Consider the following 22,777-nt stretch of genomic DNA (forward strand, 5'->3'; position numbering starts at 1 on the left):
TTTAATCCCAACTTTTATATTCGAATATATGTTATATATAATAAAATTATTAATGGTACTATTGTTAACGAAAAGAACAGTAAAAGATGATACGGGAAACTAAATTTAATATATAATATTCCATCCAATTCGATCCAAAGTCGTTTTTTATGCTATAACAATTTGGAAGGATTAAATTGGATTTTATTGACAAATATAATAGAATATTATAAAAGAATGATTTTGTCATTCTAGAATGCATATAAAGTCTTCTTAAAACTAAGGGAAAAATGTAAACTAATACAATAACTAATAATATTCAGTGACCACATATATCTCTACCAAACATTTCAATAATTTTCAAATGCGACGGTTGGGTGTGGATATCAACACTGTTCTTCATACATCTTTATCTGATTAAAGGCATGAGAAAGTATGCCACGCACAGTAACTGCAAAAAGAAAAAAAAATCAATATATGATATATCACACTTTCAATGAAAAAAAGACAGATTTTAGTGCAAAAATTTAAAAAGTAAATACAAAATCTTAAAAACGGTAAATATTAACTCTTAAAAAAAGGTAAATACAGATTTTAGCGTAACATAATGTTTGCATTTTATGTAGGATAAATTTGTTGTATTTCTACTAACATAAGTTTTAAATGACTATAATATATCTTAAAAAATAAATTTAAAATTTAATTTATTTCTATAAAATTTATTTTATAAAATTATATATCTTATTTTTAAGTCGATACGAGGCTTATAAGACAAACATTAATATAAATTCACATCAAATTATAATCAAAGAAATAATTCATGTTTTCAAAAAAGAACTTCAGTTGATTTATCCCGGATTTTGTATCTCAATTAGAAATTGAAAAGCAATAGAAATTAACAAGAAAAATATTTCTCAAAGCAAGGGAAAATTAATGGGATGACCATTTCTTTCAAATAATAATATACATAGTTAACTCCTTAATTGGTAAAAAAAAAATTATTAAAACATTACCTTCCAGATCAACATATAGAAGGATCCAATGGAAGCTTTGCTACTCAAATCTACAGATTTTGCTTGATACCAGAGAATCGAACCCAGAACAGCATGTCCCAAACTCTAAAAATTCACACCAAATAATATTAAACCAAAATGAAATTTCCTCAAAAGGAGAAAAAAGGTGTGTATTTTTTGTAATCAATTTCCAAGTTATAGCTAGAAGCATTCACTTGTGCATATCTTTTATTTTCTTTTTCTTCTTATCAATACCCCTATATATTGTTAGAAGGTAATTGTTCTTATGGGACTTGCTAATTTATTTTCTTTGCCGAAGGAAATATATATATATATATATATATATATATATATATATATATATATATATATATATATATATATATATATTAATGAGACTTGCTATAATATAGATTTTGCCTAATTAGATGAGAAGAATAATATCACAAAAAAGAACTAATTTCTATAATATTAATAATAAATCCCTAATCCTAATTAAAGAAAGAAATATCCCATGTATTTAAGAAAAATAAAGAAAGATAATCCAAATCTCTCTAAATTACTTAAAAGATATTAAGATTGTCACACGCTCGTTTTATATTGTAACACTTACTCATCACACCCCATTCTTATTTACAAAAAATAAAAATAATATTACCAAGTATAAATGAAACTTATACATGTAAGAAGCATATTACCGTGACAATTTTAACCAAAGGAGAAGATGTTAGTCCCGCCACGACGGCAACTCCGAAAGCCATTTCAAAAAGGGAAACACAAATCCAGAATACCTGCAAAGATTAGTTAGAATCAACCAAAGAAAGATAAAAAGTGGCAACCAGCTTAACTAAGATGTTTTATTAGAGAAACATACCCGTTTTTGACCTAAACGTGCTGAAAAGGATTGGATACCAAATTTTTGATCTCCGTCGATATCAGGTATATCCTGTTGAATCCAATAAAAGGTTTCATAATAGGTACATATGGTAAACCAAAAGCTTGATGTTGAAAAGAATGTCTGTTTTGAGAAACTAGAGTCTTTTACCTTGAACAATGCAATACCTAAAGAGTAGAAGCCCAAGAATACAACAGAAAAAATCATTGATCTTGGAAAGATTATAGCCCTCTTCAACACAAAGGTCTGGACATTGTTACATGAAAGACAGTATTTAGCTTCCCATTTTCTTTCTTACTTTAATGAATAGGCTTAAGAACTTTTTTTTGTCTCTTATTTGCATCAATGATTCAATATCTTTTTTTAGTTCATGTTTTCTCTCTTTATTTTGGTTCAATGTAATCTTTATATATATTTTTAAATTATGTGATATGTTAAATTAGTATTAACGTTATTTCTTTTTTTTATTCTTGGGATTGAATAATAAATGTGTAAAAATAATAAGTGATTAACGAAAAAGATTACATTGAATTATTTTAAAAGGAATCATGTAAAAAATAAATATTAAGCCGTTACTACAAATATATAATGAAAAAATATTAATAAACCTAATTAATAACAAGTGAAATGTTATTAGAGAGTATATATAATTAGCTCTGTTGACAAAAAAAAATATTAATACGGACGAAGTGTAGTCTTAAATCATAACTTGTGACTTACATGTATATCTGTTTATTACTTTTCTTTTGAACTTGTGACTTACATGTAAGTATTCATTATTTATTCCGAACTTAACAAATATTTGACTCTGGAGGGAACCAAACTAACCAAAAACCTTATATGGATTTGTTTATTGTTACATGTTTATACCTAATAAATGGTTTTTCATGATTGAATATATAATAAGTATAATAGTTATAGGACAACCTGCATATGAGCGAAAAATGTGATTGGAAATATGACTGCCCAAGTGGCAAAAATGACCATTGCAGCAAGTAGTGGATGTCCTTTCCATCTCAACAGAGGCACCTGAAAAGTTTCAAATCAGTGTTATCATCATCTAAACATTGTAAATGGGAATTTAAATAGGTTATCATAAATTGTTTAGTAGTCTACAACACTGTTTATGAACTAAAAACAATCATTTTTGTTTTCATCTTACTAATACATTTTCTATTATTATGGATATTATTATAAGTACTCTAACCTTACATAATCTTTACATATGCTTATGCCTTAACATTTTAAGGGAAAAAAAATAAGTTTATATGCAATCGAATCGAAGAGAACTCACATTGATCGAATAAGCTGTCCAAAGAAGAAAGCACGATACAATACTCCAAATCAATGGCCAAGAACCTATAGTCCAGGCAATCCCAAAACTCTGTAGAAGATGATTAAAAAGCTTCCTTATACTTTGTCAGCGAAGAACTTCTTAAAAATATTAGTTTAAAAGGGAAAGAATATATATGGCACCAGAGTTAAACTTGATGCAACAATAATGACACCAGTTGTAAAGGATATTTGCCCAGATGCCAATGGAAGATAGGGTTTGTTTATCTGCAATAAAACATGCAACAAACTACTAAATAAGACAAACCATAAGTAACTTCCTCCATAATGTTTGTGAATTATAAAAGGTTGTCTGATTTATTGACCTTATTAGAACAAGTTTTAAATAATTCTGATATTATATTAAAGTAGTAAAATTTGCTCAAGAAGATAATTTGAAAAGTTTTGTTTTGTTAGAAATGTATGTTTATTGATACTAAAGTCCAAAAGACATAAACAAAGTAATTTCTTGATGAAGACATGTTTATTTCTTGTACACAGTTTCATACCTTGTCTATTTCAAGGTCAAATAATTGATTCACACCATTAACATAAATGTCCATAAACAGGTGAGGTACCAAAGCCTGAAACATTTCCGGAACTCAAAAGTTGTTAATGAAGTTAAAGGGTAGTTTATAAATGACAGAGAAGTAGTTTATAATTAGAGTCTAACCTGTAACAGACCAATACAAAATAATGGAGATATATCTGATAGTCTCTCCACTACTAAGAGAGATGCAGAAACTGTGCTTAATGTCTGACCAAAAAAGATAAAAAAAATGTCTCATATTAGAAAAAAATTAATGATATTATAGCTATACACAAAAAAAAAAGTGTTTCATATTAGAAAAAACTTGAACTTACCCGACCAATCACGGTGTAAGGATAGCAAAACAAGTAGAAAGCAACCATAAATTCTTTTATAGATACCAAGAAGTTTTTGGTGTTAGAATCTTTGGGTTCAGAATATGGTCTTGAGATGGCTTTTCCAACATATTTTTTGTTGCATTCTTCATTCGTAATCCATTTGTAATGATTGTTCAATCTTGATTGTTTGAACATCAGAGGATTATATTCTATTTGACTTTTTCTTTTGTATGGGAAAGCTTTTGAGTCACAACAACCTAAGCACCAAATGTTTGATGAAGTATTAGTGGTTATACAAAAATAAATTATATATTATATATTTGTTTTCCTTAAGTTGATAAAAAAAGATCAATATAAATGCATAATCAATTTAACATTTCTCAATTAAAACTTTAAAAGAAAAAACAGAACTTATTTTTTCTAAGACATATAACTAATATATTAATTAGCACAAAATTAGTATTCCAACATTTTATTTTATTTGTAATTAATCAAAGTAAATTATTTTAAATTTAATTTAATTTTTTTAGGGAAAAGTATGTTTGCATCCTTTCAACTAAGAAACCTCCCTCAAGGTCCCACAAAGATTGGCGAAGAGCACGGAGTTCGTTAAAGAAAATTTAATTTAATTTTGTTAACTTTTTAGTTTGGAGAAGTTCCTTAAACAAAAACCGGATTCAAACATACTTTGTATACCATTATCGTATCAATGTCACTGTTTGCAAAGTAAAATTACAAAATAGTTAGTATATATATATATATATATCCCATAAAGAGTTAAAGTGGTTCTATCTATCAGTACATTGCAAGTAGCAGATGAACTTGTGAAAAAGTGAGATAATAACGGAATAATAAGAGTAAATTATATTTGTATTGCTTGAGTCTTTTAGATGATATTTTTCCTTTTTCTATTTCTATACTATATATTTCTTTTATTAATTTTATGTCATCATCGTTCTATCTCCACTAAATCACACAAACCAAGGTATGAATATAAATTAGGTTACAACTTTTATACAAACGTTAAGTTAAAGAACTTTTAATTCAAACATGTATTTTTTCTTGTTTGAAAAATAACACATTAACACTCTTGCTATATTACAATGACATTATTAATACATTATTATTTTCACAAAAATATACTATAAACATTAAAAAGCTAAAAAATATGAAAAACTCCTTAAACAATGTTAATGTAATTTATTATAAGTTTTCTTTCTATAAAAAATGTAATATATCAATAAAAGTTAGTGCGGGGATATGTGAGACATACTTGTATAGAAAATATTCTTGGTTGAACGTTCACAACGCCAGAGATTTCCACCTACAATTATCAATGATTCAAAATATAAAAAATATTTCTAATGAAAATTTGATCAAATACACAAATTAAATTATATTAAATCAAAGAACTAAGAAAAGGGTGACACTAGAGATACCAGTTGTGAATGAACATGCATTATTAGCTGAAGAGATAGCATGAACACAATCCATGGAAACAACACAGCACTTTCTATGGAAAAAGAAGATCAACACACAATTACAGATGAAAAAAATGAAGGGAATAGAGGTTAATATAGTACACTCAGCTATGTTTATTTATCTACAAATGGATACATTTGATCACACAAGGTCAACCAGATTATTAAACAAAGGAAAAGAAAAAGAAAACAGCTGCCGGCCGCCGTAGTATAAGCTATGTGATGAATTTTTATAACAACTAATTAATAAATAAGAAGTCTGTTTGATTATAACTTCATGCAGCAAGTAGTATTAGATGATTTCAACAGTAAATTGAGTATGAATAATATATATTATTATTTTTTGACATTCAATAATGTTTTTTCATACACTTTCCATCTATTATTTTATCCTTTCATTTCTATTTTTCTTTACAAATATATAAGTTAATTCTTTTTAATGATTATAACACTCTTTAAATTGTCAAGGGGTACTTCCAATGTAAAAAAAAAAACATTTTCCTTATATAGTAGGCATCGATCTATTAATTAAAGGTGTCAATTAGTCCAAAAAAATCCAGTTGATTCTGACCAGCCAGTTTGATTCCAAAACTTTGAATGTGCTCATTATATAACAGATCACAAGATAAAAATAAATAAACGTGAGTGTTGCTTCAGAAACAGTCAAATTCAACAAAAAGAGGTTTATGATAGGTGATGGTGTATAATGTTTGATAAAATATATGTTTTTTTTTCTTCTTTTGAAAACATAAGTTTTATAGATCCGTTTGTCAAATTGCATTGTTGAAATTATCTAAGCATTACGATATATTCAACTTAGACTTATGTGCCCTGAAAGGTGATCATGTGTTTAATGAAGGTGTTATCGTGTTACAAATTTGAGGATGGTGGTTGCGTCATTCTCGTGAGATTGGTGGATCTACATTTCTGTGGTATAACATGTTTTGGAGGTCGCAGTGATCACTCGCGATCTTTGGTGTCACATGCATTTTGGTGGTTGTAGTAGCTCTGGTGTTCACTTGCTGTCTATGGTGTCAGACACGTTTTGGTGTTTGTAACAGTTTTGGTGTTCACTCACGGTTGTTATGTGTGGTTGTGTTTTTAATTTAAAAGGCAAAAAAAAGAGTAGAAAATGAATTAAATAAGAAAATTAAAAAATTAGATCAGCTAGAGGCAATGAATATGCGCAATGTTCAATGCCTAAGTCTAATTGAGTAGATGAAAGAAAAATAGAACTCTTAAAAAAATTATGAATGTCATGTTTATTAACTCTAGTACACCTGATAACTTTTGGAGAGAAGTGCTTATTGTATCATGCTTTTTACAAAACAAAATACCCCATAAGAAAACTAGTAAGACTCTCTATGGGTTATGGAGAGGTTACCAACTTAATCATAAATACCTATAAACGTGAGGTGCTTAGCTAAAGTATTGTTACCTGATCATAAAAAAAGGAAAATAGGCTCTAAAACTTTTCACGGTATATGTTCTTAAGCTGTGAGGAACATAACGATGCCTATAGGTTTCTTGTTCTTAAAAGTGATGAAATAGAACATAATGTCATAATGGTGACAAAAAATGTATAGTTCTTTGAATAGATTTTTCCTTTAAAGATTAATGAGACATTTAAGCAGCTTATAGATATTAATAATGGTGCCATATTGGGGATTTGAGGAGAAGTAAAAGACAGAGGAAGAAAACTCTCTTTAAAGATTTTTTTTACACTTGTCTAATTGAAAAATATCTAACAAGTTTTCTAGAAGCTACTAGTTCTCTTGATGCAACACATTGGGATAAAGCCATTAGGATTGAAATTAAATCAATAAAGAAAAATAATATTTCGAGCTTAGTAGAGTAGTTTAAAGGAGCAAAACCCATTGGTTGCAAGTGGATCTTTAAGAAAAATTATCACCTTAATGGATCTATAGGAAAGTATAAGGAATTATTAGTAGCAAAAGGTTTTACTAAATAACCCAACATAAATTATTTTGATATTTTTACCCCTATAACTAGGATTTCTTCTATTATAATTGTTTGCTTTAGCAATTATCCATAAGCTAGTTATACACCTTGTGCATGAGGAATGATCCTCCATTATCAGTGAAGATATTTTCATCTTGCTATCAATTTTTGGGCAAAGCTTCACAATTGAACAATTTCCACTAGTCACAATTATATTCTCCAAACTATGTGCACAACTTAAAAGCTTTAGCCGCTAGTTTTTGGTTCCAATTTCAAAACTCGTGGGTTGTTGCAAATCTTTCTTAGTGGATCATGTTGTAACCCTTTAGCTTGAGACCGTGTAGAACAAGCTTTCCCTTCCCTATAAATAGATCCATTTTTGCTTTTCTGAAAAAACTTCACTCATTCATCTTCTCTACACTTCTCTTCTATCGTTTTTCTTCTTTTATTATCTCGGGTTTAACTATTACTCATGAAGAGTTTATCTTGTTAGTTTTTTAGATCTTTAGAAAATTTAAGAAGTTCTTGTTGTACCCTAGAGGACTTACATAACATATCGAGAATAAGTCCTTAAGGGTAATGAATCTACACGCCTTAGGAAGTCCATTTATTTCATGTTTATGTCAGCATTTACAACAAAATACGCATTTGATAAGCTTATGCTTGAGATGCATATAAGGTATATGTTTTGAAAGTTTACATAGTGTCACTACTAAACATGTAAAAGCTTTTACTTTGTTTATAGATAATTTTCTCTTATTTTACCACCAAGAAGATCTCTTAAAGAATGTCAATATCAAAAGATCTTGCAATAAATGTGTCAAATTGTTTTCATGTCAACAACTTCACCAAAAGGATAATTTTTCATTGTTACATACTTCAACTATCTTATACGATCTTGACTTTCACTCTAGCTAAGATAAAAGTAACATGATCTAAGCTTGATGAGCTATGGTAGTTATCAAAACATACCATCAAATAAAAGTTTGAAATCCAATGTTTCATGAAGAACAATTAATGCAACCTTTAAGTCTATGATGACATAGGCAACATAAGGAACAAAAGACTTATCTTTGTCTATCAATGACTAGTTAAGGATTCACAACGTCTCTTTAAAAAATCTCTATATATAAAAGTTGTCTTAAAAGAAAAAAATTCATAAAATCAATCAAGAGACAAACTGACAAGTTACTAATAACCTTGTATGGAGAGGAATTCTTAGTTGTGCAAAACTTAGCTTGTTGATAAAATATTGTTGTGTTCTTTAGTTACTTAGAAGAGTGAAACCAAATATTATATATGTTGTAATATGCAACACTTCTATTAGTGAGAAAATTTGTGATTGTTTGATCATACCCTCTCATAACCAAGTTGTTTAGCCATTAATAACTTTGTTTCAAGCAATATTCAATTTTAGCTAGGAATTGTTGATTCCAAAAAATAATCAATCTTAACTAGGACTATTCATGTTTAAAACAATACTTAATCATAGCTAGGACTAATTATAGCATAACAAATACTCAGTTTTAACCAAAAGAGGTTGGGGTCCAAACAATAATCATTTTGTACTTGTGGCAATAGTTTTCCTAATGAAACTTAATCAAGTTGATCAAGAACATGACATAATCTAGGTTTACAAACAAACCATTATACAAACATCAAGTGTAATGTTTTCTTTTCTCTCATCTCTATTAGATTACATGTTATTGATTTTTCATCTAACTTTAAAGGAGATTTTGTTGAAGTGAATTTGTAAAAATATCTTGATAGTGTGTTTATCCACTCAAAACTATGTATAATTGTCTTAATCAAATGTTGGAAGTTCCACAAACCTTAACTATAATCCTAGAATCTAAACCCCTAACAAGAGTATCGTCGTCAATGACCCCTCCATGAGAAACATTAACTATGCGAACTCTTTTCTTCATATTTGCAAAGTCTCATCATTGAGCATCTTTGATGTAGCAACTGTGAGAGGCATATGTAGAGAGATGAAATCTATAAGACTTGGGGAAAATAAGGGTTTTAGGAATAAAGTTTTGTTAAGACTTGAGTATGTTTTCTTTTAAGAGTTGCTATGTATAGTAGATTGTTGTGTGTATCTTTTCTAAAATATAATTATGTTATTTCTTTGGGTTATTTAATAAAGTGTAAAACATGTTTTGGTATGTTTGTTGGATTGTGACATGTGTGTGTTATTATGAGTTTGATGTCTTGGCTTGCTGGTAAAGATGGATGTCTAGGATTGAATGGATGTGGGTTCAATTCTTAGGGAGAAAGCTTAAGAGAACCTTGGATTTTTAATTGTATTTTTGGCCTAGGGGAAAAATGGTCTTTTTATCTTTATTAATTGGTGTAGAAATTAAGTGAGGGGTGCAGAAAGTAAAAGCATACAAATTAAATAAAATGAAAAGATAAAAGTATGAACGTGGAAGAGAAAAAAAATAAAGATTTAGATAGACTTGGATTTAAGAGTTTGTTATTTTAAGTGAGGGAATATTAGAGATAGAGTTTGGGTCATTTATAAAAACTAAGATATAGGGAGATGGGTGACATTTGTTTTTAGAAAACTTAGAAACCCTACATCGAAGAAGAGAAATAAAGAGAGAGGAAAGAGACATTTTCTGGGAGAGATATAAAGGAGTTGCAAAAACCCTTAGTACAAAGGAAGATTTGTGGTAATGTGAGTTACAAATAAAGCTCTAGTATTGCCAAGGTATGGGGAAACTTACCTTTGTTTGTTGTATGCTATGAATTCTTGATTTTCTTGCATGAAAAATCCTTGTTTGTTACATGTTTATATGATTATGATTATGATTATGATTGTTTGTTGTTATTGGGCAAGGGTTGTGTATGCATGAGGATAAGGTTTATATCATGTTTGTGTTAGGTTTTCCCTATGAAAATATATATGTAAGTTTTTGTTGGGTTATTTCCTAATAGGTATTGATGCTAAGGGGGAACAAAGTTATGATGTTTGGGGGTTTTACTACACAAATATATGTTATAAAGATGGTATGATAATCATATGTAGAATATTGGGTTGTTTGGGTTATAATCTACATAATGATGGGCTTGGATGATTCAAGTGAGGTAATTAATGTATTAGGGTTTGTTCATAAGGGTATCTAAGGTTTGAATACATGCAAATTTGTTCGTGATTTAGGATTGAGGTATGTGTTTTGAATACTTGAATTATGTTGAGGATGTTGTTCGATTCGGCAATAATTTATTATTAGTAGTTATAATTAATTATTTACGCATTGGTTTTAAGTTATGTTTTGGGAATAATCGATTATCTAGGATGATAATTGATTATCCCTTCATGTGTGATGATTTTGGAAGTTTGATGTGCCTAGGCCACTGAGATAATCGATTATCTTAAGTGATAATTGATTATCACAGTATAATTTGTGTAAATGTCAACTTCGCGAGAATAACCGATTATCACTTATGATAATTGATTATCCAGTGCATTTTTGTTAAAAATGGTGAATTTGATGAAGAATGGACGTGGACCAAGCTTGGGGAGCTGTGGAATGTGGATATAATCAAAGAATGAGATTTATGGTTATGTTAAGGGCCAGTCTTGACTTGTGTTTGAGATTAGAGCACAAGTGGGTATTGGGATGTACTTGAGTGTGTGATTGCTGAGCATAAGAGTGAGAGATAAGTTTACTTGTTGTACCTAGTAAATCCTGAGTTTATCTGCGGATAGGTGCTTCCTTATGCCTTGTGTGTAAAGGAAGGGTTGTCCGGGTATTGAGTCTTCCTTATGTGCGGGTGATGGTATTTTCCTTGTCCTTATGTGACAAGAATACATGTTCCTTAGTTGGATTTTGGTACTACTTGAGCATATCTATAGGGGATGCTATAAATGATATGTGGGAGAGGCTACAGATGGCCAGTAAGGAGGCTACAGGTGGCGTGTAGCGGAGCCTACAGGTATGTGAGGCAAGGTACAAGAGTAAGACTAATTCTTTCCACTAATATGTTTATGGTTTTATGGAGGCTCATGGTGGTGGTCATGATGAGGTTATTCATGAAGGCGGTACATGTGTTGATGATCATAATGATGATGATGTTCTAGAGAAATGCTATGATGATAGTGATGATATCATGTGGTGTAGTTAGCATAGTTGTTGTAGAGAGGATAGATGGTTAGTCTATGTTTATGATGTTCGTGATAACATTGAGGATCGAGGATCAAAGATCGAATAATTTAAGATGATTGAATTGTTTTGTGTTATAGGATTAGGAATTCTATGGTTAATACTGTTATGAATGTGGTGTTTGATTATTTTTTATATAATTAGTATTATGTATCTTATTTTATGATTATTTAATCCATAGTTTACCCATACATGTTTGTATTGTGTGTTTGTAAATGAAATTACAGGCGATGATTGTATAATGTATTATACGTGAGCAGATGATGTTTCAAATGTTGCAAGGACATGATAGATTCGAAAGATGAGGGGAGATAGACTAGGGATTCTTTTTAAAGTTATTGTGTTTGAACTTTTGAGACAATGTAATTAAAGTTCTTTACTTCCTTTAATATTTTCATTATTTTTGAATAAGGTAATTGGATAGGATTTTTGAAACTATTATGTTTTGAATAAGTTATGCGCGTTTAATGATTGAGGTTTTAGAAAGTACGTTTCGACGCTATAATACAAAGTTTGAAATTTTATCTTTTTTTTCTAACAACTACAAACCTTAAATTTTGGAGCGTTACAAAATCTGCAGAGAAAATGGCCTCATCAAAGGCCATTAACTCCACGCCAATGGCCCTAGCATGATCTACAATATGAGTAACGACATTCATACTAGATGACCTTTGGCAATGGTATAACCTTAGAATTTTGAATCATAATCAGTTATGTCCAACAACATATTCTAGGAGAATTATGAATATATGATGTGTACAAAAGTAACAAATATGCAAGTTCTATACTTTCCTTTGGTAATGTGATATGGTGTCACTTATTGCAACGGTGTTCATACTCAAAACTAGTGGAAAAGTTTGATTAATTCCAATCTAAAAAAATGATGGATAATTCCAAATATATAATAGTAGGAAATGGGATATAAACAGAAGGTTAGTATAAAGAAGAAATCATAGTATCAGGGGTATGAAATTTAATGTATGAATAAAGAAATTACTAAGCATATTTGTATACTTAAATTTAGGTTAATTAGGAAACTCATTATGATATTAGACATTTATCTTGATTTAAATTAATTCATTAAAGAGTTTGAGTATTATCCTAAGATTTTAGTTTTCTATGATAGAAAATGTATATAAACATTTAGAAGTAAATTTGAAAATTGTTCAATAAAAAGGAAAAGAAAGAAAATGAGATTTGTACCTGAATATCTATATTAGTTTTACCTTTTTGATGAATCATCACTTACAAGAAAAATGATAATTATATAGCGATTTTTATCCGTATATAATAGAAATGTTACGTATGAATGTTATATACGTAGAATGACATTACATATGAAAAAATCAGTATATAATAGGGAAAAAAGTTATATACGGATTATCTTTATATAACATCGGTGGGTAATATTAGCGCATCGGGAAATTTGTTAAGTTTTAGGTATGTAGGTAGGTCCAAAAATATTATATTTCATTTGGAGATAATTAATAGTTAAAAAATAAAAGTAAATAATATACAATCTGATTAAGACTCTTCTATCAGTTTTCTCCCTCCCTCCCTCGAGCCAAGATTCTCCCCTTCTCGAGCCCTAGCTTGCCATAGCATCAATCCATGATTCTCCCTCTCTGAAACCCTGTTGTCGCACTCGTTGTTGTGTTGTCAACCCATCATTCACCCTCGTCGAGCCTTCTTCTCTATGCTACTGGAACTATGTTTTTGTGCAACCGAAGGACCATTCTCCCTCATTGGAACCGTAGTGTCGCATTGGAGCTGTCGTTTTCCCTCAGTCGAACCAGAGTTGTGCCCCTACTCGAACCTCTCTCGAACCCTAACTTGAAGTCTCCTCTGTCGAACGCAGTGAAAGCCTCTTCTATCGAACGCACTGGAGGTCTTCGAAGCGTTTTCCCTAAATGTGGTTGTGCGTCGTTGCCGGAACAATCTCGTTCAGCAAACACTGTCGTTCGGCCTCCGTGGTTCGCTGAGAACTTCATCTGGTAAGTAATCCAAATTTCCTTCAATTTGTGTTTGTGTTTGTTGTTACAATGACCAATTATTGTTCTTTATTCTTTGGAGGTTGGAAATCCTGATTTGTGAAACCCTAGGTTGGTTTGTTCTCATTGGAAGAGATAAGCTCGAGCTCCAATTGCCTTCTGCACCTGGTAAGTATTAATTTGTATTAATTCGTTAGACTTGGGTTTGTGTTTATTGGATATTATTGAAAATCGGTATTGTCTTCTCATGATGACTCTCTATTTTAGTACAATTGTTTGTTGTATGTCTCGGTTGTTAGTGGAAATGATGTGGTTTAGTACATGTTTTATAATCTGTTATATTGTGTTAGTACCACATCTTGATCCAAGATCTTCCATTGAGTTATATTGTGTGCGCTCTGATGAATTAGTCTGACCATTAAGACCTGCAGTCATTATATGAGGGTCTTTAGGCATAGGAAGCACGTCAGATATTGCCATAATGGAAATTGTGGTTGGTCCTGGCATATACATTCCCCTAGCAAGACCACCTTCAGGTACCAGGTTATACAATCATCTCCTAAAGATGTTTGAGGCAAAAAGAAAGAAACATTCATGAATTTGATGTAGTAGCAAAAAGAAACATCATGAAACTATGGTGCTGGGACTTGTGGGTACATTGGTTGATTCTAAAATTGATAGTCTGCTATTTTGGGAGAGTGTAAACTAAAAGTTTGATTTTTTTTTATAAATGATGGGGGCTTGGATACTGGTGTGTTGCTTGAATGCATGGTATGTTACCTCTGAACTGCATTATATCATTGCAAGATCATTGATTCATTGTGTCATGCGGATGAGTTGACATCTACTTTACTGTACTGTTGTGTTGCTGCACTGTTTCGATGACCCTTTTGTTTGTTGAATGTGGTAGATAAGTTGGCATCTCAAAATGAAATAGTTAAAAGGGAACTTAACAGATTAACTTGTACATATGTCCAACTGTTAAAACTAGCATGCTGCAATTTACTTCCATTTTATTTTGGTTCTCTCATCTCTTCCCTGTAAAATTAATTAGTATTAGTACTTTCTCTATCTAAATTAAAGCACTGGTCGTGGTATTCCCTTTTCTGTTTTTCAATTAAAAAATTCAGCTGAGGGCAGTATCTTCCTCAATCCTGTTTAATCAATTATTTCACTTTGCCACATCCTTTTATGATCCTTGAAAATTACTGCTTCTCAGTACCCTCAAACATTATGGAAGTATAACTTGATATGTATGTGTAACAAGTGCAGGCTGCAGTTACTTGAAGTGTTCGATGATTTCATTTGTTTAACTAGAGATTAATTTATCAATGATTATTTCTTTATTTTCACATTCAAACACGTGTTATATATCTCTCTGATCATATCCTGATGCTCCCTGTTTTACTAACAATACAAACACGCAGGGAGAATAAAAACTTAACCGGCACAGCTCGATATGCAAGTTGTAATACTCATCTTGGGATTGGTAAGTTTGAAGTTAGAACAATTTATCAAACTTTTCAGCCTAAATAAATTTCTTTTGTTTTTCATTTGTTATATTTTTTATTTTGCAGAGCAAAGTCGGCGGGATGATTTGGAATCTCTAGGATATGTACTTTTGTATTACCTCAGAGGAAGGTACAGTATTCTGCTCTTCTTTCCTTCTACAAGTGTTTTTTGTGTGTGTAATCTTTAATAATTGGAATGATATGATGAAAATCCTGACTATTAAATGACTATATTTCTGTTTAGCCTTCCTTGGCAAGGTCTAAAGGCTACTACGAAGAAACAAAAGTATGATAAAATATGTCAGAAGAAAGTTTCAACTCCTATTTAGGTAATTTTGGACTATCAGTCTTGTGAAGAACAACCTGCCTCCCCTCCCCAAATATAATGGTATGCTTATTTGTTTGTTATTTTCCTAAGGTACTTTGCAGAACTCATCCCGTAGAGTTTGCTTCGTACTTCCATTACTACCACTCTTTGACATTTGATCAGCGACCTGATTGTGGATTCTTAAAGCGCCTATTTCGGGACCTATTTGCTCGAGAAGGTGAGCATTATTTTAATATTTTGCTTAATATAGAAATGAATAAATTGCGCAATTGTGTTAATATGCTTTTGAAAAAGTTTAGATGTAGAGAGAGGGATAGGAAATAAGAAAACTAAAATGGCTGACATTGATATTGATTTTTTATGTATTACTTTGTGATACAAAACGTAAGCGTTAATACTTATTTATAAAATACTAACTAAATATATTGGTTGAATCCTTTTATGCATGTCAATGAGAACTTTACTTTATTAAGTCTAGGATTATGGACAAATTAGCATTTAGATTTCTACTTTTGTTTTTTATTATTACCTGATTGACATGTCTTAATATATATTCAGAGCATGTTAAGGAGCGGAATAGAGCAGGCGATGCTGCTGGTTCTGGTGTTAAAATCTAGTTTAAATCACCAGGGGGTAAAAATGTGAGCTATGAATCCACTTGACAAAAATGTAAGCCATCTTATAGATTTTCACTTTTTTGGCTTTGTTGACAATTCTGTGATTGCATACTCTTATATCTAAAATTGAACCCGTCACTGTTTAGAAATTATTATTTAATTGTTTTTTGTAGATTTATGGAGAAGCAAATATATCCGCTGCTTCATACTCTCCTGCCAGTACTTCTATAAGGAACTCCTTGAAGCTATCTTTTTCTGCTCAAGCTTCCAACCCTGGACACGAGCAAGGCAATAAAATTGGCCCTTCAAGTAGTTGGATGTGATCTCTGCAGCACACGTTTTCTGCTATATGAATGCCAAATATGGTGATTATCTATCTTTTTTCTTTCTATTCCGTGAGATTTATTGTGTAATACTTATCCTTGGCCATTTTTATTTTGTTGTATTTCCGGTATGAAGCTTTAAAGAAGATTCTATAAATCTTTTCTCGAGTGTTTGGTCAACAATATTGAAGTGCATTCGTGGAGACTGCAGATGTGCTAGAAAATCGAGAGTGCATAAATATGTATATAACTTATATACGGATATAACCTAGTTACGATAGTTATATATACAAACTTTTACCGGTATGTAATCTGTATGTAATCAAGTATTATATACAGATTTGGGGTTTTATATATGGATTTTGGCGGTATGTAATTCGATTTTTTTCTTGTAGTGTCTTGAATTTGGAGAATTGTATCTCTTAAGTTTTGTAAAAAAGAATTTAAAGTTAGAAAGAAGCATTTTTAACCTTTTAAAGGATTAGAGATACATTCGTAAAGAGAAGGATACAATGATTTCAAGTTACAAGAATTATTACCAATGGCATATAAGTTACAAAATCAAAACAAAGGCATACCAATTGAACAGCACTTTCCTATGTGATGTTAGTAAAACCCCACAATGATATAGATGTGAAATTTTTGACACACTTAGCAAAAGATATTCTAACAAGTTATAATTACTTATTTGGACACCTTAATGAATTTTTGATATGAAAATACAAAACATAATAAAAGTTCTCCATCTTATAGTTGCATTCTTGAGACCTTGACGATGAAAACATAGCTCATAACTGGTTATAAACTACTAAACTCTAAAATTGCTTATTTCAAATTCCAAATTTTACCAGGATGCTTCTCCAAGTTAATGACACCTTCCTTCATCAATGCAGAAAAACATTTTTACAGTGACCTTTTATACCAGTTGTAATCCACTAGGTATAGAAAGTGACACAGTGGCAATATTGTAAATAGGATAAGCATTTATATATCAGTTTGATGCATAACCAATATAGAAATATGACAAATTCAGGATCTGGTAGATATGCGTTGATGATGGGATATTGAATGCGATTTGTGGTGGTTAGAAGCATGAAAATCGTCGTGCGATTCTAGTAGTGCGAGATAGGGTTTTACTGTGCGATGGAGTTTCAGATTCACATTTTGTTAATTCTGGTTATGATTTCAGATATATGTTGTTAATGAAGGGTGAACGATATGGTGGTGTTGTTTTCAGATCTACAATTGGGTATAGGAAGTGTAACACCCAAATATTTTAAAGGGTATTACTGGTAGTAGAGACTAAATTAGTCTAATATAAACAATCAAATTTTAATTCAATTCCTCCAAAGTACAATACCAAACTTACAAACTTTAAACAATATAGTCTTCACCACTTAACATAAATTTGAAATTTAACTTATAAGTCTTACACAACATATTTTTCCAATGCAATTTATTCTTTTTACAAAAATCCCTGAAGTTTTTCCCTGCATCTCTCTCATCATCTCTAAGCTTTTTCAATCGCATCTGCAACATTATCTATTCACATATAACATGAGTTATATGATCATAGCACAAACAAATAAGGGTAAGCCAACCATATCATACAATCATTAAACTTATATATAAATGTTTCAATCATGTATTTCTGCAATTGATAAATACCATTATCCCGATGTCATTAATTCATCATTTTTTTTTAAAAATCATCTTTCTCATTTTCATAAACCTTACAAGTATACCATGCTTACTCACGAAGCCTTATGGTCAGACCACTCTCTACCTACTTCCTTAAGCCTCACCTGTATACTATGTCTTACTTTCTGAAGCCTTATGGTCAGACCTCTCTCTGCCTGCTTCTATAAAACTTACGGACCATATATAAAACTTACGGACCATATATTTATGTCAGACCTCTCTCTGCCTGCTTCTATACTTTGCTCATATCAAGCTCTCAAACCAAACATACTACTCCAAGTAGTAAACATCATTTCATAAGTAATAATTTCTTATATCCACTCCCACATTTCATAAAAATCAACAAATCCTACCCTCTTATCTACCTAACTCAATCATGTTCGTTCTTTACTCATAAATTGACAATAACTTGTTTTGGTGTCAACAAATTAAACATATTGTCAGATATCATACTTCATATTATAAACTCATTTTTCCCATAACGAGTATAACTCAACATATTTCCACAAATCAAAGGTCATATATCAGCCAAAATACACCAACATATCTTAGGAACTAAATATTAAAGTTTGAGCTTAATGTAATGGTAAATGAAATATATATGAATTTCTTACCATAATAACTTAGGAACAAAAATATAGTGTTCATCATACTTTTCAAAATTTCGAAATTTATTTCTCAACACATAGACTTCTAATTACAAATCCTAACGGTCAAATTATAGTAATATATCTTAGGAATCATATATCAAATTTTCAGGTTGATCCAACGATCAAATAGAATAAAATCTATATTTTTTCGAGAGTACTCAGTAATACAATTTTATTCAAACATGCCGAACTTATTTCTCCAAGTACAGACTCTTAATTAATGATTCAAACGGTCAAAGTAAAGAAATAGGTCTTAAGATCCATATATTAAAAGTTTAGCTAAATCTAACGATAAAAACAATTAAGAGGAACGTTTTACCACTGTAATTCGAACATAGAAAAATTAAAATCATGAAAACTAAATTTACACAGATAACTACCATTACCAAAATTTTAACATGATCATAACTCATATTCATGATCATAATATGTATAAATATCATATGTAAGAAAGGATTAGCTCCTCTACCATCAAAATAATCTTAATATAAAAATTCAGGGGAAACGAGAAGTTGAATCTAGCAGAGCCGATTAGACAACTTCCCATCCTTCCAGAAAGATGCAATAAAAAAAGATAAAATAATAAAATTTCTGGGGAAACAAGAAGTTGAATCTGGCAGAGCCGGTTAGACAACTTCTCATCCTTCCAAAAAGATGCAATAAAAATAGATAAAACAATAAAATTTCTGGGGAAACAAGAAGTTGAATCTGGCAGAGGCGGTTAGACAACTTCCCATCCTTCCAAAAATACAATATAAATAAATAAGGAAAAAAAAATCTGGGGAAACAAGAAGTTGAATCTGGCAGAGCCGGTTAGACAACTTCTCATCCTTCCAAAAATACATTATAAATAAATAAGGAAAGCTGTAAAAAGTTTGGGGAAACAAGAAGTTGAATCTGGCAAAGCCGGTTAGACAACTTCTCATCCTTCCAACAATACAAAAGAAGCAACTAATAACATACAAATAGCATAACATAATCAATATCACATTTTTAAACTTGGATCTTCTCACAGAAGCATGTTCTTATTCAAAATTCAGATCATACAGAAACAAAATGCTTCATATTCAAGATTTAAGATCAAACAAAAGCAAAATATTACATATTCAAGACTCAGGATAATACAAAACAAAAACTTAAAACTAACTCCCCTTACCTCTATTACAGACTAATGTCCTCGTTCTCTGAAAACTTCCAGAATATCCCCTTTGCAACTAGAAATTCTTCCAACTCTCTTCTCTAAAAAATTTTCTAAGTTTTTTGGTGTAAATTTTCAGCCTCCCCCCTTGGCTATTTATAGCAAAAAATTTACTATTCATTTTTACTATTCATTTTAACTATTCATTTTTTTTATTCATTTTACTATTACAAAAATAATTTTTTATTTACAATTTGATGACTTCTGATCTCTTATGACTCAAGGCAGCGTGGAATACTTATCCCTTCCAAATATATATATATATATACAATTTGATGACTTCTGATCTCTTATGACTCAAGGCAGCGTGGAATACTTATCCCTTCCAAATATATATATATATATATATATATATATATATATATATATATATATATATATATATATATATATATATTTTTTTTTTTTTTTACTATTCACAATTTACTATTCACTTTTTAGTTTTTTTTTTTAATCTAGTATGTGACTTACAATTATTTTGAAGGATCTTACAGGAAGTTGCGACGTGTGGTTTGATTTGTCTTATTGGTGGTGGAAGATTCAGGTTGCATGTGATGGTGGAAGATGAAGGAGTCGCGAACTTCGATGATGTCATAAGAGTTCAATGGTGACTTAGGGTGGTGGACCGACATAGTCCCTTACGGTGGGAAGGGTTCCTAATGTGGGTTTGTTATGATGATTATGTGTCGAGCTTTGGTTGGTCATCTTGTTAGTGTAATGATCATGGACATCTCATTTTTATACCAATTGTACCTTTAATTGGTAGAAAGATTGAAACTTTCTATATCAGTTCTAAAGCTAGTATAAAACGTCAATACTTTCTATACTAGTTCTGGAATTTGTATAAAAAGTCAATACTTTCTATACCCCTTTTATACTGGTTTCTGAACCATTACAAGTATGGCTCTTACTTAGCATCATTCAAAACTCTACCACATTCATACCTTTAAACAAACATGTTATCAACCTTCTCTAAGTTACTAGTTGATAACTTTTTGACAAGTATACCAAATCGTTTCAAGTAATAAAAGTAAGTATAGAGTATCGTTCTTCTAAGACAATTGAGTTATGTTATCTAATTGGAATTATTTACCAAAATAAATTTAGAAATGATTATGATTGAATTCATAATTACTGAAAAAAATTGTAATAACAATAATTTTAAATATTATGGTTGAAAATTTAAAAAGAAGCTTCGTTAGAATTGAGTTTCATGAATCATATAAAAATAAAGTTATCACTAAACAAAAAAAGTTTCGTTAGAATTGGGTTTCATGAAACACTGGTAATTCTCATGCCAGGTATAAAAGTTTCTTTTTACACCTATTGTTATTGGCAAAACGGGTTTAAAAAAATCTCTTTTTACACCCGTTATTGGCAGAATAGGTATAAAAAATCTTATTTTTTATACATATTATTACTTCTGACCGATATAAAAGTTTCAATTTTTGATTATTTTAATTTAGATATCCTTTCTCTATATTTTCATATTTATTAAACATGACCACAAAAAAAAAAAGACACAAGAAAATCATTCAAAAAAATGTGGAAAAAAACATCACCATATATATTACTATGTTCCTTAAAATCATACATAACTCTTACAACATAATCCATTGTTTCAGATGAAAAATATCAATATCCCTGACTAGAGAAAACTTCTAAAGATACACATTGTAAAACATAACATCCTTACAACTATATCAGAACTAGATGATAACGTATCTATTCTGATGCGACATATGGAATGTGCAATCTTGTTTCCTAGCATAAGAAATGAAACATTTGGTAATGATTCGTCCACAAGAAACATTTTGTTCAAGCAGTAGGACCTTCAGATGTGAAGAGAGAAAACTAACGAGAAGTAAAGGGTTATAGTTCCAGAGAGCGAGTTTCCAATCAGAATTTGAGAGGGAGACATAATGGAGTTCGTCGGTTGTGCAGACGGAGGGCTTATCAGTGATGGGGTGGAGAAAGCCCTGAGATGGATGGAAGCGGTGGCGTATGGGAGGGAGTTGTAGGTGGAAAACCCTAGGACTATCCAATGAAGGATGAGACTCAGAAAATGAAGGAAAACTTGAAGTGCTGAAAAGAATACTTGTTTATACTTCTTGCGCTTTTCGTCGGCGATTTTAATGATGAACTCGTTGGAGAAGATGTTGGTGAGCTTCGCACTGTAGCCATTGAGATCCACCGGTGGTCTTCTTGACCCTCTCCTCATAGTTGATGTCAGTGAGCAAGTGGCCGCAAATGAGTTTAGGGATCTCGATGGGTATGTGATAACAGTTGAAAAACTGTTATTTTCATGCTTAAAATTGATACTAAAAGCAACCTTTAGACTTAGAAACTAGCTTGAAATCATACTTTTATCCATATTTTCAGAAATAAGAGAGCTGGACAGGTTTATGCTTGATTTCAGTGTTTTTGTGCAGGTTTTAAGGTGAATTGAGTGAAAGAAGTGAAGAATGAGAGAGATGGAATCAGAAAAGGAATCAAAGAGTGCAAAAGGAGAAGCCGAAGGCACCGCTCAGCGGCACTTTACCGCTGAGCGGCACTCAGAAGGTCACGGGAGGTCCGCTGAGGGGCAAAATGGCCGCTGAGGGGAAGAAAAGAGACGCGCACTCACCGCTGAGCGGTACTTTACCGCTGAGCGGCACACTTATGGGCTTGGGCTTAGATTTTTTGTAATTTTAGAATAGTATATAAGCTTTAGGACGTCCTAGGGTTTGTATCTTTGGCATAAACGAAGCAAACACT

The 22,777-nt window shown here is 30.9% G+C and overlaps 1 protein-coding gene and 1 pseudogene across 1 annotated transcript; one reads left to right on the top strand and one right to left on the bottom strand.

Moving 5' to 3' along the window:
- Positions 1 to 301: 301 nt before the first annotated feature.
- On the bottom strand, positions 302 to 5,395 carry LOC108324519 (glycinol 4-dimethylallyltransferase). Its single transcript, XM_052875216.1, has 12 exons — positions 5,360 to 5,395; positions 4,074 to 4,343; positions 3,910 to 3,963; positions 3,729 to 3,820; positions 3,364 to 3,447; positions 3,182 to 3,271; positions 2,815 to 2,916; positions 2,038 to 2,133; positions 1,867 to 1,938; positions 1,691 to 1,783; positions 993 to 1,097; positions 302 to 430 (listed from the first exon to the last, which is right to left on the bottom strand). Exons 2-12 carry the CDS (start codon positions 4,279 to 4,281, stop codon positions 389 to 391), a joined length of 1,038 nt encoding a protein of 345 aa, XP_052731176.1. The 5' UTR covers positions 4,282 to 4,343; positions 5,360 to 5,395; the 3' UTR covers positions 302 to 388.
- Positions 5,396 to 11,315: 5,920 nt separating this feature from the next.
- On the top strand, positions 11,316 to 16,959 carry LOC108324518 (casein kinase 1-like protein 3; annotated as a pseudogene).
- Positions 16,960 to 22,777: the final 5,818 nt, after the last annotated feature.

This window comes from Vigna angularis, chromosome 3, assembly GCF_016808095.1.
Source record: "Vigna angularis cultivar LongXiaoDou No.4 chromosome 3, ASM1680809v1, whole genome shotgun sequence".
NCBI lineage: Eukaryota > Viridiplantae > Streptophyta > Magnoliopsida > Fabales > Fabaceae > Vigna > Vigna angularis.

Excerpts from the sequence above, each read along its gene's own strand:
- LOC108324519 (XM_052875216.1), bottom strand. The coding sequence starts at position 4,281 with ATGTTCAAACAATCAAGATTGAACAATCATTACAAATGGATTACGAAT. Across the intron at positions 1,939-2,037 it reads TAGGTATTGCATTGTTCAAG|GATATACCTGATATCGACGG; the intron begins GTAAAAGACTCT and ends TGGATTCAACAG. Across the intron at positions 431-992 it reads TCTATATGTTGATCTGGAAG|TTACTGTGCGTGGCATACTT; the intron begins GTAATGTTTTAA and ends TTCTTTTTGCAG.